Source organism: Barbus barbus (genome assembly GCF_936440315.1).
Source record: "Barbus barbus genome assembly, chromosome: 13".
Lineage (NCBI taxonomy): Eukaryota > Metazoa > Chordata > Actinopteri > Cypriniformes > Cyprinidae > Barbus > Barbus barbus.
Genome location: NC_136741.1, coordinates 5,580,825 through 5,598,298, shown reverse-complemented (window position 1 = coordinate 5,598,298; position 17,474 = coordinate 5,580,825). Strand labels below are relative to the sequence as shown.

Below are 17,474 nucleotides of genomic sequence, written 5' to 3'. Positions count from 1 at the left end.
TTACTCACCCACGTCATTCCAAACCCATTAGACTTTTGTATATCTTCAAAACATAAACGATGACAATATTTAAAAAAACAAATCAAGAGATTTCTGTCCCTCCACTGAGGCTCAACATATTTTTGACCATATTTCCCTCTTCCCTCTCAAAGCCTGGTTCTATTTTCTGAACCAACCTCATTTAGCCTGTTTACAGGTTTACAAATGAGGTTTTAACGCTGCCTTTAACCTCTTACAAATCTGATGTCTAATACCACTTTCGACTGTAAAAGACGCTTGTGGCTGTATTCTGGTGACATACTTATTAGGACGCTGGTGAAGAAATGATTTTTCAGATGCACATTTGTACTGCGAGTACTCCACACCAATCATTCATCAACCAAACAAAAGCAGACAGTTACATTACTGTAGTTTTATCACATATGATGAACTGAAATTCTTAACATCTTTTAAAGGTGCACTAAGTGATTTTTAAAAAAACCACAGCATCGGACCGTGTCCCAAAACACACATGTAGGTGTTTTGGTGCTTTCAAATATCAACATCGTTTGGCAAAAATCGCTTCGTGCACATTTAAATCAAACCCTCTGTGATTACTATTATTCAGTATGCTATACTTTTAATAATGCAGCATTTTTCAAGCCAGTTGCTGATTGGTAGATCACTTAGTGACACTAACTTCTTCCGGGCTTTGTGAACAGTTTGGGATTGAAAAAGGTTTCCTTAGTTTTCAAATGGTTTCAAAAACATGGTATTTAGGAGCTAACACAAATGTACCAAGCAACCTGCAGTGGAAATCTATGTGATTTTATGCTAAGATTTGTTGTAACATTTCAGGCGAGGCAACGAACCATCATCCTTCAGCAGTACACCGAGGCGCTCAGGTGGTGGCAGACGGGGAATGATTGACAGCTCAGATGCTGCAGAGGATGATGCGGACATGCAGGGTGACTACAATGGAACCAAATCTAGCGAATAGATGCCTCCCACCATACTGTTCAAACATTCTTATCTTTAAAAGAACTTTTTATCAAAAAACACAATTTTCTTTTACAATGGTCATTATTTAGATTATAATTATATTTTGTTTGACTGCAACAAAGCACTGCTGTTTGACCAGGCATTTGGCCAGTCATGATTTAATAGTTTCTTTTTTTTTAATTATTGTTATTTCATTTACCACAACCCTCAGTTTTTCTTTTGCGACTGCAGATCTGCTCATATTCCAGCAAAGCACCATGAGACTTGGTATTCCTTTTTCAGGTTCTTCAATGATTATTAAACATCTGAATGAAACCTGTTGCTCCTAAGACCTAGTATTTTCCCTCACTCAGGTCTTAATTATAAAAGACCATCTGTATTGTCATTTTTATGTCTCAACTGCAGGTAAATGGTTGTTCACTGTTTTGTACTGCATAATTGTCCCTGAATATATTGCACGTTCTCATTTATTTGCTATATATTCCTGTAATGCATACAGCTCAGGCATTTTCAGATCAAATTTAGCAATTCTGGAGGACACTTTGACAGATTTTTCCCAATATTAATAACTAGTGTTTACTTCATTTTTATTACTCTAGAGACAGCAAGTAAATGTGTTTATTGAGATGTAGTAGACTGCAGCCTCAAGAAAGCATCCTAAATTTAAAATATCAATGAAGGTGTGTGTTGTGCCAGAAACGTAATTATAAAAATTGCAAAACGTTACTTCCTTATCATACAGTCAGGTACCTTGAAAACTGTAATTTTCTAGTATTTTATGTTCCCTCAGTCTGAATGTTTGCTAAAAGTAATATATAAAACGTGACTTTTTAACAGACCAATATTATGGATTTAATTTCATTTTCTTACAAATATTTCAATATTTGAAATAGACACACTGAAAGCAATTCAAATCCATTCTGTCAAATAGATGTCTATTGACAGAAAATGCCTGTAAAAGAACTTTGAAATTATATAAATATATATGTAAAATTTTATTTTTACATAAATTTCACTTGGCACAAACAATTTACAGTATGTTGAGTATGATGTCATTGAATTTATTCACTTTATCTACTTTTATCTATACATTGGTGAAACCACATGCACATGAAATAAAGTCTGAAAAAAAAAGGTTTTGTGTCTTTAAATAATTTTGATGTCAAATGCAAACTAAAATTGTGTGTTTGGTAAGAAATCTAACCTTACAGCACACAATCAAGCCTCAAGTAACCTTTTAAATTCAACTCACTAAAACATGTTCAAATGCTAAGTATGTACTTTCTTGTTAACAGGAATAAAATCAATACTTGCACATCAAATAGCATGCGAAAAGGTGTTTCTCAAAACCATGGTAGATATTATATTTGTTGAATAATGTCCATAATGTTTCTCTTACTATTTAAAACATATTATGCCCTATACAGTACATACTGCATAGTATTCAGTAAGCAAGTTTTCCAAAAACGGCTTTGGCCTTTTCATCTAAAAATTTGCTGCTACTTTAATTTCAATGCTCTTGCTTTTCATGGTCGCAAGAGGGAAGAATTTCTTCTAATCAACAAATCCAGTGAAAATGTGTTTCTCCGCAGGCTGTTATTTATACAGATAGTTGTAGTCATTCTTCAGGTAACTGCATGCACATGTGCAACAACTAACTTTTGTACAAGTACATTATATACCACTCTAACTATGACCTTTACCTCCTTTATTTCCAGTAACTCTTCCTTCAATAACAAACAGAATGGCAGATCTGTCGGTCACTGCCATCCAAAAATCAATATTTGTAGTTAAATTCAGATAATGTGGAAGACCTTTACTCACATCAGAGTACAAACATACACACTCGAAAAACATGCAATCCCATTGATGCAACACAAAAACATGTTTTTCATGATGAAATATGCCACCTGACACTAAATTGCAGAATCTGAAGTGTCCTGCCTTCAGTGTTTCAGCATATATACAAATACTCTTAAACTGCATTCAAATTAAGTACTTAGTACTGAATCGTAGCATTTAGTACTGATAATGACACCAAGACCATTGTGGATTATTACCATGTCTGGGATATGGATAGTCATTCAGAGTTCAGGTATTTACAAATGTTGGTAACACTTTATTTTAAGGTGTTCTTGTTACACTTTACATGTACTTGCTATTATAATAACAATAAATTATGTATAATTTCATGCAAATAACCCTAAACATACAGTATGTACATGTAGTTTTTTATTGTCATGTGAGTGCTTTAGTTCAAATGAAAGTCACATTTTTTGGTATAGGCTGGAATATACTACACAACCTTTAAAATCTGAACACATTTTTAATATAACAGGCTTCAAATACTTGCCTACTTTGTAAAAGGTTAGAGAGCAAAACTGGGATGCATTAAGTGACTGACAATTACACACTACCTGAATTTCAAGTCAATCTGAAGTGAACGAACTCATGCAGAAACATGCACACAATATACTAAAATCAACTCCTAAATATCAAATATATTTCCATGAAATCTGTGAACTCTGACTGCCCAAAATATGCATTCTGGCTCTGACTCCCAGGAACTCTCACTGATATGTCCAGATGGTAAATTGGGGCAAAAATTTGGAAAACAGTCATGTAGTATATTCCAGCCTTTAGTCAGACTAACAAACCTACATATTGCGATTGCTGCTCGGCTTCATCCAGTATGCATACAGTTTAATTGGACTACCATCTCAACCTTACCAATATGTGATATGTCAATTTCAAAAGACAGCGGAGACATGCTATACGTTTAATACTTAAATTTATTGTGTCACATATACTTTTGTCACATCAAAGAGATGAAGACCGTACCTCAATTACCCCAAAAATCCTCTTTAGCTTGATTATAATTGCACATGCATAATTATAGTGTCTTGAGTAATTATATATTTTAGTTACAGAAGTTCATCTGAGGAACATGGAGCACTTTATAACTGCTGTTACACAGTTAGAAGATTTAAACCCAAGACTAAGTCCACTGGCTTTAGTGACAAGTCTACGCAAAATTGCTGACAATGTCACACATGACTTTGTGGGATCATCTGACAATCGAGGTGATATTCACTATGAAAATAACAGCTTTTTCACAGAGCAGATGAATATAAACATCAATCTCTCAAATTTCTTGGACAAAGTCACTCATCATTTCATAACAGATGATCATGAAGAGAGGGGAGTTGTTCTGACTCCCGATGGCACGACGGTTGCCCTTGCTCCTCTCCTTTTAGGTCTTGAATATGGGCTATGGGCTAACGAGGCCACGAACCAGCCTCATGGTCTCTACCTACTCCCGCTGGCCAAGTACTTAGGCATGTCATTTCTGCAGTTTGGGAATGCAACTCCACCTGAGCGACTTGGCCCGGATGGTTGTTGGGACAATGTATCTGCTCCTATGGTTTTTACTCTTTCAGACGTGCCATCCTTGGCCACTGATGCTCTGGTCCAGGGTGGAATGGATGGAGCCATACTTGGGAAGCATCTTTCTGTTGTTAACTGCTCTGAAGTAAATTTAAGCACACTACTGAGGAGCTACTACTTAGGGACTATGGAAGAGTTGGATCATGACTTGAGTACTCATCTGAGAGGCCGCTATCGCAGACAGAATTTTAAAAAGATCACAAATTCATCACTGCTTCGAGAGAAAGTAACAGATGCACTACATAGCCATCCACAAAAAGCTGACGTTGGGGTTGAGAGTCTTATAGAAAAAGGAATTAAAGAGTTTATGCTACGTTATATGGGTAAGTGAAGGTACTTCCAGTTGGTCAAATAAAACTCGTCCGTTCAAACGCTGGTGTTAAACCAATAATCTCTGTGCTTACCCTCCTTCAGAGTGTCCTGCCATCATTCCAAGATGTATGTGGGAAGCAGCGCCACCCGTGGTTCCTCTCAAACCTCTGTCTCCACCCCTGCCATTTCTGTATATTCACCACACAGCGATTCCCAGCAAACCCTGTCGAAACCTTCAGATGTGTTCCCAAAATATGAGGGAAATGCAACATTTCCACCAGAAGGAGCGGGGCTGGTACGACATCGGCTACAGGTAACATGTGCTTCAGCATGATTCTGTCACAAATATACGTTCTGTCCCTAAACCTATAGTTTGCTGCCTACAAAGGTGGACAACCTGATGTGAAAGCTGTTCCAAATGGTAGGTGTTCCCAGTGGAGAAAGCAGCCCCAGAATGCATTGCAATGAAGTTACTTCATGCGGGAAAAACATTATTTACACAACTAAATAAGCATTTAACAATATTGAGAAATAATATTTTAACCATGATAATGTATTTTTAAAGTCAGAGTATACAAAGAAATCATATACTACATGTAAACTTGTAGGTAGGACACTGTAGGGGAGAGTGGGGCACAAAGTAACACTTTTTGACTTTCTCAAATTGTGTAACTCCACATGGGGTTCAGAGTATACTTTTTTATCCACAGTAATCTCACACTTGTACACTTTGTGTCATAATTACAGTGTATACATTTTTCTTTATTTACCCTCAAAATCTGGAAGTGAAATGTGACAACATGCCCCATACATTGTAACATCTGAGGGGCACATTGTAACATGACCATATGACAGCTTAATTATTGCAGCATTAAAAAAAATCATCTAAACTGTATAATAGCAATAATAATAAATAGCAAATAATAGCAATAATAATAATAAATAATAGCAAATTGTCTCATTTTAAATGAGTAATCAAAACTGAGACTTCTGGCAAACTGCACACTCATTGAGTAGGTACTTCTCTTTCTGAGTAGACATTTAAACAATATGTTTAATTAATGTTTAGCATGAATGTAATGTATGTTGCCTCACTGCTATTTACAAATCCTCTTGCATGTGATAGTAAAATTTCAATAGGATGTGCACTTCATCCAGGTACTTTTTGCTTAATGTTTTCTGAATACTGTGAATTTAGACATACTGCTCTTTTACATACCATTTTAACCTACTATATAGTAGGGAAGTATGTATTCTCAGATGCAGCTTTGCTTTATCTCAGTGGAAAAATAAACACAAAATGGCAGCTGAGGTAATAGCTAAATAGCTAAATTAAAAATTGATTATTTTATAGGCTACACTATTTGTGTACTATGTAATACTTTGCTTATTTCTGTGTATAACTATTAGCATAGCAACGTGCTAATGCCAAACTCTATAGGAAATCAATTGTGAGTCAAGTCTCCAGTTTTTTAAGTGAGGAGCATTTTTAGCATGACGACAAAGTTGCTTCTTATGTAGAGGATTTTAAAAGAGTCCCTTATGAGGTTGCATTTTACTTAAGTTCCTGCCTTAGAAACCAGTATCTGTTTTTAGAACAGCTATAATGTTTACATGCATAAAAATGTCAAATGTTTAAAAGTTGAATTGACTGTTTTTTCTACGAACTGATCAGAGCATATACAACCATATTTGTCAATATTTTTCTTTTTTCTTTGAGTAGAGTGCATGCAAATGATCACAGTGAGTATCCTTTGTAAGTATTTTGTGTATCTGACTGTTTCTCCAAGCTTTGTTGTTGGGTCTGATGGCTACATCTACGAAGGACGAGGTTGGATGTCATTAGGGGCTCATACTAAAGGATCTAATAGTGTTGGGTATGGTGTTGCTTTCATCGGGGACTACACTGCTCATTTACCCACCCAATTAGACATGGAGCTGGTGCACCATCATCTGGTCAAATGCGGAGTGAGCAACGGATTTCTGCATGAGAATTTTACCATTCTGGGTCATAGACAAGTAGTGGCAGGCACAGTATGTCCAGGGGATTCACTGTATTCTGAGATAACAACCTGGGAACACTACAAAGTATGTAGATGCTATACTTAGAAATTTCAAAGTTTAATGCTGGAAATACTTGTCATCCTAACCAACACATTAATTTGTGAATGCACCATGTTGTTCACAGGAAACGGTTTCTTCCTTTTAAGAAACACAGAGGACATCTGCTGTCACTGACATGACATGACTTAAGGTGCTTGACTGCTTCAGCAGCCACAACAATGAAACCCACTAATTAGTATGACAAGTCCTTAATTTTAAATATACATTTAATTTTAAATATAATTTAGAAGTTAAAAGTTTGCCACTTAAAATGTAAAGTTATTAGCATAAAACAGGCAATTAGCATTACTTTGTACATTGATTAGGAGTCTGTATGAAACCTTGAAAAGTTACTGTACTGTGTGTAAATGAGAATTACATGTGCAAAAATAAACAAGGTGATCTCTAATCTTACATGTTGAGTTTTGTATGTGACAGTTTGAAGGAACGGTTGACAAGATTACTTTAGTCTTTACCACAACAGGAAGTGGTTTTCGTAGAATGCCCCAGAGTGAGACAGGAAGTGCTGCTGTTGTGACAGGAAATTTAACCGTCACTGAACAAAACAAGCAGGTATTTAGGTTAAACTGTCAACCCTATTCATATTTCATTTTTTTTTTAATTAAATCTTGATCGTTACGCTACGATGCTCATAATAATTTTTCCAATCACAACCATACCAATTCAGTTCAAACTCAAATACAATCTGTGAGAACAAAACATGATCAAATGAAACATGATGCACTCTAGATTTTCCATAAATAGCGATAACAAAGTAAAGAACATAGCACTATAATTTAGCACTAGTTGTCATCTCTCAGTCTTCCTTCAACTTGTATACCTAACCTGATTTCCCCACCCACAAACTGACTGGCTTCCTGAATACTGGACGACATGTACGCACCGAAAAAAAAAAAAAACGCCTCATACCTACAAGAGCTGAGGACCACAAAGGTTGCATCATTTCAAACAAGCCAATAGCTGAAGAGGGCAGATGATGAAATCTGAAGCATCTGAAATTGAAAATATAAGACATTTAAAGACCTCTAGAACTGGTAAGTGCTGAGGAATCCATACTCTTTGAGATACTACAAACTTTGCATTGCATCAATACATACTGCGCCCAGAAAACGTGCTAATTTGGGTCACGGAGTAGGAATCAAGATGGGTACAAACAATGATCCGAGTGCTGAGCAATCAGCACCACAGATTGAGGAAGACATGGATCTGTCTACTGAGCAGAACAGTCCGGTTGATCAAGACCCACGGCAACCAGAGGAAGGCAAGTTACTCAACACATACAAGTGGCACACAGGGGCCAAGCCTGAGACGGTGGCACAAGGGGCTATTGAGAAGCTTGAGAAAGGGTCTTCAAACAAATGGAGTAAAATGCAGAGTTGGCGCAAAGCTCTGAGTGAAGACACAGGGGAAAAGTGCTCGACTGCAACTCGAGGGAGCGAAAGCCCATCCAAACCAGACAAGCCAGCAACTTCAAGAAAAAACCCTTTCCGCAGAGCTCTTTCAGAGCCACCAGGGTCCCTCCTATCTTCGGTCCTGTCCTCCTCTTCTGCATCTGGGTCCTCCAGTGCACAGGCATCTGGGTCCACTGTCCAGGACACAACGCAGAGGGGTAAAATAAGGAAGTACCTGCAAACGGTTTCACAGAAGTTCAAGAGACAACGTCTACAGAGTACTGCCATTGAAAAGCATGGTAAGAACTTTATATTCAATGTTCTACAACACATAAATTAAAACCATTATGAAGGTTCCTTTAGAAAGATCTCTACTGTTGGAGAGTGTAGACTTGCTTTCTAACCCTACAAAAGATTGTACATGCAGATGCCACAAAATGGCGCTAAAGAATTAGGGTACAACTACAGGATGTGCGAGATGGAACAATAAACAAAGTAAAGAATCCACAGAAAGATTTTTTTAAACATGTAATTGGATGTTGATGGGACTGCTAACTAATGAAGCCCTTATGATATTGGAACTGGATTCCAAAATCATTCTAGCATGTAATATGTTTTGTATTGGAAGCTTCTGGACTTTTAAATTAAAACTTTGCATGTAAACTCTTTCACATTTTATGAAAAGAAAAGTGTGATCCTGAGAATGTGGAACCTGTTCGCCTCTCCTGGGCCCCTCCACAAGACGTTCCCGTTTGGGACATTAGCAACTGCTTTCTTCAAGATGGACAGATCCTTATCCCACGTGAGGAGGAGGTAATGAACAACACACACATTAAACGATGCCAACAAATTAGACATTACACTTAGCAGATTAAGATATTATGCCATTAAATTGACTTTGAAGCATCAGTGCATTTAGTTTGGAAATGCTATTTGATTTTAGGTCAACTTATGCTGCCAATATATCATTATCTTTGGAATTTATTTCAGCCTTTGACGAGGGTACGGAACCGGGCCAGCAGTTGTCTCTCCAGTCTCAGCCTTCAGAACATAAGTGGAAGTCACACTGGTCAGTATCACAAAGTTTGAATTTACATTGAAGCCAAAAATATCATTGCATTAGATGCAAGAAATCTAACCAAGCGCCATCTGCAAACAAATGACACTAGAGCTGTGCTCAGAACTTTCTGATCCACTTTTATTGTTAACTCACTGGGGGGATTGCAGTACACTGAATGAAGTGACGGCCTAATGCTCGCTGTGTCCTGACTTGATGACTTCAAGAGATGAGAGATATCATCTGTCTCAATCTAGCCAATGACGGCCTGTCAGTAACTAAAGAGAAGCTAGATAACATATCCACAGAGGAAATGGTTGACGTGGTTATGTATGTGTGTGCTTGTAAAATTGCTTCCTTTTAATGTCTGAAGATACCATCGTAACTGGGTGTTCCATACCAGAGGATGACTGAGACTGAAGGGGTGTGCTGTCTAGTTCACTCAAAATAAGCATGCGAGACCCTTATATTAAAAGTAAAAAAACCAAAAAGGGCATTTGTGAGTCTAATGTTCTGAAAGGGAAAAAATAAACTTTTTCTGAGCTACTCAAAATAATGGGTTTCAGGCGTTGGATTGTATGTGGAGGGGCACTAGGTAAGCAAAATAATTTTAACTTTGCCTACTTAAATGATTCAATCTAATCATTTTGCTGGAGAGTTTAATGCATGCTTTCAAATACAATGTAATTTGCTGGAGCTTATTTGTTGGCTGAATTGCTTACCAATTTCTGTGCTTCCATATATATATATAAAATCACTTTTTGATCTGGTAATTTAGAAGATCATATAAGATATCTATTTTCTGAAGTTTGACAGTATGTACATTGTGATGGAAAGTTTCAGGCCAATTTACACCGCACAGACTAATGCCATAAGTGCGTTACCCCTGTCAGCATCTGTTGACAGGGTTTGTTTCACCTAAGTGAACATGTTCAGCTTGTCAGTGTCTATTGGGGCAGTGTGAACATGACAGTAATTTTTCATAAAATTCTAAATCCAACGGCCTTGGCAGATTTGCAATAAATGCTTACTTCATTTCTGGTTGCAGTACTTGCTGGTACAATTCAAATCGTTGTAATTTTTTTATGTTGCACTTTTGCATTCTTTGCAAGTTAGTTACTTCATGTGCTTCATGACAAAGTGCAAAGTGTCAGACTTCATCAGAAACAGAACATTAAAAGGCTGCCAAGCAAATTTGACTATTTTTTACAGCTGCTTGTCTACAGTACAGTGATTTATTTAAGCACCCCTAAGTCTGACCCCATAATCATGTAAGTCCAAAAATTGGAACCACATGCTTTGCATGGTACTGCTTGTCTGCTCCCCAGCTTCATAAAGGGACACGGATGATCAAGTAAAAGCTAATTTTTGACATAAAAAATTAAATAAGCCCCTAGATTTCGGTTCTGTTCTGTATTAACAGAATTCAACTGCAGTAACACAGTTACATTTTCTGTTAAACTGGTAATTATTGAACTGATGCACATAGAAGGAAATGACTATGCTTCCTGCCTTGGTTTCAGAATCTGCGATTGCATTGAGATTAGTTGTCTTTTTGCTGTATTTTATCCCACCAGAATGAAATAAACAGAAAGACATACATGCACACATACATTTGATCATTTAAGCATTAATTATCAATAACTGTATTATGGAACGTTTTAAAAAAGAATGGGATGAACCACCTTCAGTGCTCACTACAGACAAAAGAGGAATACTGTGGCATCAAAGTGATCATCAAATATAGAAACTGTTCTCATTCTCTCTTTAGAGCTAAACCCAGATCCTGTGGTCTCCCAGAGTGGTACCAAAATAAAAGGGCAAGATGGCGGTGTCAAAGTGCGTATACATTAGTATTTCTAAGAAATCTGAAACTGTTGCTGAATAAAATGCATGCATAAATATATGTATTTTCCCATAACAATCATTTTCTCTCATTCTCATGATAGAATTTAATCAAGCGACGCTTTAAGGATGATGATAAACGGAAAAGCAGCACACAGCTCAATACTGCAGGACTAAGTGTTGCTGGAAGGTGGAGGATCATTTTTATAATGTAGAAAAAGACTGATCTGACTCTGTAGTACAGAATAATGTCAGTTGGAACAAACATATCATCTGATGGCTTGAAATGATATGCCATTTACCAGTCTTTCACACTTTCCATCAAGGTATGGTTCCAAAGAATCTTTATCCATTCCAATCGGTGCGGCAAAAAGCCTGGATCTTAGCACAGACCAGACTACCGTCATCAGGCCAGTCCACAGCTCGATTCTAGGGGAAAAGTACTGTTTTCAGGTAGACCTTGCTTTTGCATATTAAAGTACAAACTATGTTTAAATTTTCTGATCTTTAAGTCAATCCATAATCCAAACCAATCTCTTCTTTTCTGACCATTCCTTATCTGACTCATAAAAGGTCATCAACTCAGAGAATAACCATTGCTTTGGGTGCAGCTCAGCTGCAGAAAGAGACCGCTGGATTGAAGACTTGCGTCGTGCTGCTCATCCAAATAAGGTACTGAATATTCCTCAACTTACTGTAAGGTCAATCAAAATATTTAATTAATTGTGCACTTGTTACAAATAATGATAATGTTTTATACTATCTACCTTCAGGACAACTGTGAGCGCACTGAGTACTCACTGAGCCTTTGGGTTAATGAAGTAAAAGACCTTCCCCCAAAGAAGCGATATTATTGTGAGGTCCACCTTGATGGAACGTTGTTTGCTCGCACCAGTAGCCGGGCAGTGGGGAAGTCCGTCCAACGTTCCAGCCAAGCAGTTGATGGAGGATCTGGAGCAGCTGGCACAGGCCATGGTGGTGGTGGTTCAGGAGGTTGCCAGCTATTCTGGGGCGAATTTTTTGAACTTGACAATTTGCCCCCTGTCAACCAGATCACCCTGCACCTCTTTAAAGACGAAGACCCCAAAAAGAAGCGCCATTCCAAGGATGACTCTATTTTGCATCCTCTAGGAAGTGTGGCTCTTAATCTGGCAGAGATAAAAGGACGTGCCTATCAGGAGAAGTGGTATCCCATCGTTCCCTACAAGCCCCCAGGAACAAGTACAGCAAAGGACCAAGTTGGCCCACAAGCTTCACTTCGAGTCAAGTCCAAATTCAAGATCCTGAAAATTCTGCCAATTGAGAGGTACAAGGAATTTGCAGAGTATATCACAGTGAATTATGTGGACATGTGCAGCAGCCTGGAACCCCTTCTCAATGTACGGGAGAAAGAAGAACTTGCAGGAGCACTTGTTCATGTGCTCCAGAGCATTGGGAAAGCTAAGGTGAGTGGCAACAACAATAACTGTAGGAAAAGACATAAGCTCTTCAGATTTCTGAATGGTTTTTGATTGTGCAGGAGTTCTTGATTGATCTTGGTAGTGCAGAAGTTCAGCGCTTGGGAGAAAATGAGGCTTTGATTTTCAGGGAGAATACACTGGTCACAAAGGCTATTGACGAATATATGAAATTGGTGGGCCAGAAGTATCTCATTGACACACTTGGTAAGGAATATTCTACTGCATCCCTTGTTATAAAACTGCATGTGTCATCATATTTACCTCTAACCTCCTGTTTAACCCTCTTTGTCCACAGGTGACTTCATAGCCAGACTGTATAGTGGAGGAGAGAGCTGTGAGGTAGACCAGCAGAAATGCTCTGCCTCTGATCTACCAATCAACCAGAGACATCTGAAGGAGACGTGTGCAGATGTTGTAAAGAGAATAAGTGACATGCAAGAGTAAGATAAACCTAAATGAACACACTCCCAAAAAATATATTTGAAAACAAAGAGCAAATATTTTCTGTAGAAAACACATCTAATATTAACAAATTATTGTAATATACTATCCATAATAGTAACTAGATATACTATGTCCACTTAACTCCTAATGGGTGTGATTAGTTTTCCTATGGAAAATTACTTTTAAATGATCAATTCTTTCCCTTCTATGAACAGCTCATTCCCTGCGGAGCTGAATGAGATTTTTTCCAGCTGGGTATCAGATTGTGAGGACAGAGGTCAAACAGACATCGGACACCGTCTCATATCAGCATCTCTGTTTCTTCGATTCTTATGCCCAGCGATCCTCAGTCCATCACTCTTTGGCCTCACCCAAGCCTATCCAGAGCCAAACACCCTTCGTACTCTCACTCTGACAGCCAAGGTCATTCAAAACCTTGCAAACTTCACCTTGTAAGTCCAGTCTATAGTCCTTCATTTTTTGATTACCATTCCATCTTTCAGTTAACTTACATCAGGTCTACAAAATGTTTTGTGTATTGATTATAAATCCCAATGCAATTAGGGTTTTGTAAGGTTTGTTCTCAGCAACAACCATTTTATCTCAATATCCACCAGGTTTGGCGAAAAAGAAGAGTACATGTTGTTTATGAATGAGTTTCTAGAACAACACTGGGAGCCTATGAGAGGATTCTTACAGAATGTATCTGATCCAGACAGTGAAATTGCCATGGCTCGATTTGATGGCTATGTAGACCTGCCCCTTCGTCTAGCAGTCCTTCACAATCTCCTGGTCGATATTATCTCTGTAATGAAACAGGTAACATAAAACATCAGGGCTCATCTGACCACTATGAGATTCTCATTAATTAAACAATGTGCTCATGGGCAAAATTGCATCTTTTTTTGTAGGGCCAAATAGACAATCTACATCCCTTGCCTTCAATCCTAAACCAGATCACAGAGTTCCTTGGCCAGGAAGCTCAACGGATCCCTGTTGGCAGGTAAGGTTAATTGCCAGGTGGACTCCAAGAGAAGCTGTATCAAGTTTTAAAATCAATGTTTGTTCAAAGTACTTACACTCCTCTCACCTGTGTCTCCATTCTTGCGGAAACAGCATTCATGGAACACCAAAGCCTATATATTTACTTCCAAAGGATCTCCCCAAGTACAGTCCATTACAAAACTCCATGCAGCAGCTTCCCATAGACTCAAAATCCAACCAAGGCAAAGAACGTCAGCGGAAGCAGGTGCAGCGGGCTTTTAGTGTCCCCAACAGACCACGGCATCAACGGCAACCAATAAAGAGGCAGACAAGCAAAGAAGAGCTACCAACACAGTGCCAGGACTACAATCAAGATCAGGATCCCTGTTTGGAAATTTCATCACCAAGCAACGTGAGTAACTAAGCCTGGTTAAAATTTACTAGACATTTTGCCAGTGATGTGCTTTCAAATACTTATTTCCTGTTTGTCATAGGCCATAAAATCCAAAGCCCCAGGAGCAAAAGTACTCTGGATCAAACAAAACAACAGCAACGAGCCCTATCAAAAAATAGGGCAAGAGCAAGAGGAGGCAAGCACATTAGACAGGGTCGGTCAATTTTGCATACTCTAAATGCATCTGGCTTCAGAACCATCGAGTGTATAATAAAGCACAATAGTATGATTTGAAAATATGTTGACAAAATTTGGGTGTCTCATAGCATGCGCAAGAGTTGGGAGAGCTGCGTTTGGGCGTGGAGCAGGTAACCGAGCGCGAGCTGGAGATGGCCAAGCGGTTGGAAGACTTCATAGTCCTGACCCAAGAACAGAATACACAGCTAAAGGCAGAGGTTCAGGAACTCCGTAATCTGTTAGCCATCCGCGAAGAACAGCTGGCAAGCACAACTTTCAGGTAAAAAATATATATATAATTTTTTGATTAAAAGAAGTCAAAATGTGTTTACTTGTAAATACTCATAAGACTACTTGGAACATTTCTCTTTCTCCTTCCTGTTTGTGCAGACTGGGCGTCATAGAAGAAGAGAGAGAGGAAGATGAAAGAAAGCTTAATGTCGCTGTGGCTGCAGTAGAACGCATGAATGTTTTGGCAAGTTTTCACTTCTGTCTATTTTTTTTAGACGTACATCATTAATTCAGGCTTGTACATACAATATGACTAAGTTAACACTTGCATTGTGTTTCTGATAACAGGAGGAGCAGTTTGCTGGATTGTTGAAAGATGTGCACCAACTCTATGCAGTTAATGCTGATGGCATGAGAAAGACTTATATCAATACCTGATGCAAAACAGGAAGTAAACTGGTGTGGTGTGTTACATAGTGCCATTTTGCATTGCTATTAGCTTTTGTCAGATTTCTTGTATTCATCAATAAAACTGTGCTTATAGCTACCTAGCCGTCACAATTAAAACCAAATTACTGTAGTAAAAAAAAACATAATTAAGAATTTAAAAATGAATGGATCTGCATAAGACTTTTTTATCACCGTTTTGTTGACTTTCACAAATAAAATGTGCATTAAACAAACCAAGCTTCATCATCTATTTATTTTAACTGTAATAATTGTTGTAAATGCAACTAGGCCAACTCAAAACACTGGATAACCTAAAAAATAAAGTAGTAGAGTCCATGACAATGTGTGTCAAAGATAAAGAAAAGGACAAATGTGTTTTAAAATGCATGCACGTAGTTCTTTACAATGTAATCTTTGTATTCATGTTGGTTTCTTACAGTATGTTTGTGAACTTTTATACCAGACATTTTCAACAAAAAATTATTCTGATGACTCTAAAAATATAATGTGGAGTAACTATCACTAACCTCTTCCTTACTAATTAATACATGTGAGTACATACAAAATCATGGTTTTCAAAAAAAGTTTTAAATATATTTTTCAGGAAAAAGAGAACGATGTGCACCAAATGAGTCGCTGTAGAAACTGAATACTTCAATGGTTGCGGTGCGCTCAACACGAGAGACAACACAAACGCAATGACATGTGAAATAAAACGTCCTCATGTATTAAAGAAGAGTGGCTTGATTAAGTGCTGGAAATAGCGGAGGATGGGCAAAGAACGGTAACAAAACTCTGAAACATGTACAGTCACACACAAGAGTATTGTACAAACTGTACTTCATAACGATGTTTAGACAGCTATAGAAGAATTCATGTTCACGTTTTTTATATTTAACTCAGCTTAAGTTTCGCTTCAGTTTCTATTCTATTCTATCAGTTTAAATAGTTTGTTTGGATAATATATTATGTTAGGGCTATATTATAAACCTGATAAATAATTGACCTTGTTTTTGAGTCTTTGACTTTGAGTCTCTTGCTCATCAAGGCTGTATTAATTTCAAAAATACAGAAAAAACATTGATATAGTGAAATATTATTGCAGTTTCTAATATTGGTTTCCTATTTTAATACCTATACTATAAAATAGCATTTATTCCTGTGATCACAGCTGAATTTTCAGCATCATTACTCCAGTCTTCAGTGTCCCATGATCCTTCAGAAATCTTTCTAATATGCTGATTTATTATCAGTGTTGAAACTGTTGTGCTGCTTAATATTTTTTTTGGAATCTGTGTTACTTTTTTCTTTGATTCTTTGATTAATAAAAAGCTTAAAAGAACAGCATTTATTCAAAATAGAAATATTTTCTAACAATAGAAGTCTTTACTATCAATTTTATCCATTTAACACATCCTTGCTGAATAAAGTTTATTGTATTATTGAAACTTTTTTAAAGTATCTTTAAAAAAGAAAGAAAAAAAATTCTGAGCCCAAACTTTTGAATAGTTTTATTTTATTTGGGCTAGGTAAATTAATTTTCAGGCTACCAAAATCTGAAGAGTACCTGCCCGAAGGGATACCAGGGATTTAGACATTTTGCGAGCAAGCATGACGCTTTATGAAACTACAATGATGCTACAACTACAATCGTGATGCTTTAATGACTGCAAACACATACGAGTGGCAAATTGGTTTAGATAATGGCAACATGCAGTCACAAAGTCACTGACAGTAAACTGGAAAACACACAACCCACTTCTGGAAAACAGGAGCACTATACACATTTTTATTTATTTTATTTATTCTATTTTTAGAAAATATTGGTTTAAAATGGTTGTTTTGCTATTCAGCAATATAAATCACATTGAATGTATCCAGTTTTCCCTTTTTTTAATCCAGTTCTCATTTACAACAACCCTACCATCTGTATAATATTTTTGGCCATACCAATAAAAAATAAAAAATTAAAATTAAATGCAAGATATGATATCATTGCATCATTGCATTTCTCAGTGTTTGCTAAGAAATGCCACCCAAAAGGTAAATCATTACAGAGGGCAAAGACATTACATTATTGTAACAGTATTAACACAAAAAGTGTCTCAAACAGAGCT

General features: G+C 37.3%; 3 protein-coding genes across 5 annotated transcripts in view; all 3 read left to right on the top strand.

Annotated features, from left to right (window-relative positions):
• The window catches only part of LOC306879353 (myosin-11-like), a 34,982-nt gene extending 32,682 nt beyond the window's left edge, over nucleotides 1-2,300 (top strand). Inside the window, exon 41 of one of the 2 annotated variants that reach the window (XM_079432209.1) lies at nucleotides 838-2,300. In XM_079432209.1, coding sequence (XP_079288335.1) covers nucleotides 838-979 — 142 coding nt within the window. In that variant the 3' untranslated portion in view covers nucleotides 980-2,300. The remainder of the gene's footprint in view (nucleotides 1-837) is intronic. The other variant, XM_079432210.1, reaches the window with a different exon arrangement.
• A 574-nt stretch (nucleotides 2,301-2,874) lies between these two features.
• Nucleotides 2,875-7,250, top strand: LOC306879366 (N-acetylmuramoyl-L-alanine amidase-like). The gene is made up of 5 exons (XM_079432231.1): nucleotides 2,875-3,076; nucleotides 3,906-4,751; nucleotides 4,843-5,053; nucleotides 6,531-6,828; nucleotides 6,929-7,250. The coding sequence occupies exons 1-5, from the start codon at nucleotides 3,013-3,015 to the stop codon at nucleotides 6,947-6,949; spliced, it is 1,440 nt and encodes a 479-aa protein (XP_079288357.1). The 5' UTR covers nucleotides 2,875-3,012; the 3' UTR covers nucleotides 6,950-7,250.
• Nucleotides 7,251-7,722: 472 nt separating this feature from the next.
• On the top strand, nucleotides 7,723-15,875 carry LOC306879356 (disabled homolog 2-interacting protein-like). Of its 2 annotated transcripts, XM_079432213.1 has the most exons (18): nucleotides 7,723-8,554; nucleotides 8,941-9,068; nucleotides 9,246-9,324; nucleotides 11,084-11,151; nucleotides 11,262-11,347; nucleotides 11,484-11,610; nucleotides 11,731-11,829; nucleotides 11,931-12,602; nucleotides 12,677-12,821; nucleotides 12,913-13,057; nucleotides 13,277-13,513; nucleotides 13,679-13,880; nucleotides 13,973-14,064; nucleotides 14,178-14,457; nucleotides 14,540-14,653; nucleotides 14,766-14,956; nucleotides 15,067-15,151; nucleotides 15,256-15,875. In XM_079432213.1, the coding sequence occupies exons 1-18, from the start codon at nucleotides 8,008-8,010 to the stop codon at nucleotides 15,343-15,345; spliced, it is 3,387 nt and encodes a 1,128-aa protein (XP_079288339.1). In that variant the 5' UTR covers nucleotides 7,723-8,007; the 3' UTR covers nucleotides 15,346-15,875. The 2 variants fall into 2 exon arrangements, with proteins under 2 accessions (XP_079288339.1, XP_079288340.1); XM_079432214.1 differs by lacking the exons at nucleotides 7,723-8,554; nucleotides 8,941-9,068; nucleotides 9,246-9,324 and adding an exon at nucleotides 9,704-9,907 and having other exon boundaries at nucleotides 15,256-15,587.
• The last annotated feature ends 1,599 nt before the right edge of the window (nucleotides 15,876-17,474 follow it).

Coding starts and splice junctions, on each gene's coding strand:
- LOC306879366 (XM_079432231.1), top strand. CDS start 3,013: ATGACACCAAGACCATTGTGGATTATTACCATGTCTGGGATATGGATA. Junction 3,077..3,905: donor GATAGTCATTCAGAGTTCAG/GTATTTACAAAT, acceptor TATATATTTTAG/TTACAGAAGTTCATCTGAGG. Junction 4,752..4,842: donor GTTTATGCTACGTTATATGG/GTAAGTGAAGGT, acceptor ACCCTCCTTCAG/AGTGTCCTGCCATCATTCCA.
- LOC306879356 (XM_079432213.1), top strand. CDS start 8,008: ATGGGTACAAACAATGATCCGAGTGCTGAGCAATCAGCACCACAGATT. Junction 12,603..12,676: donor AGAGCATTGGGAAAGCTAAG/GTGAGTGGCAAC, acceptor TTGATTGTGCAG/GAGTTCTTGATTGATCTTGG. Junction 14,065..14,177: donor CAACGGATCCCTGTTGGCAG/GTAAGGTTAATT, acceptor TTGCGGAAACAG/CATTCATGGAACACCAAAGC.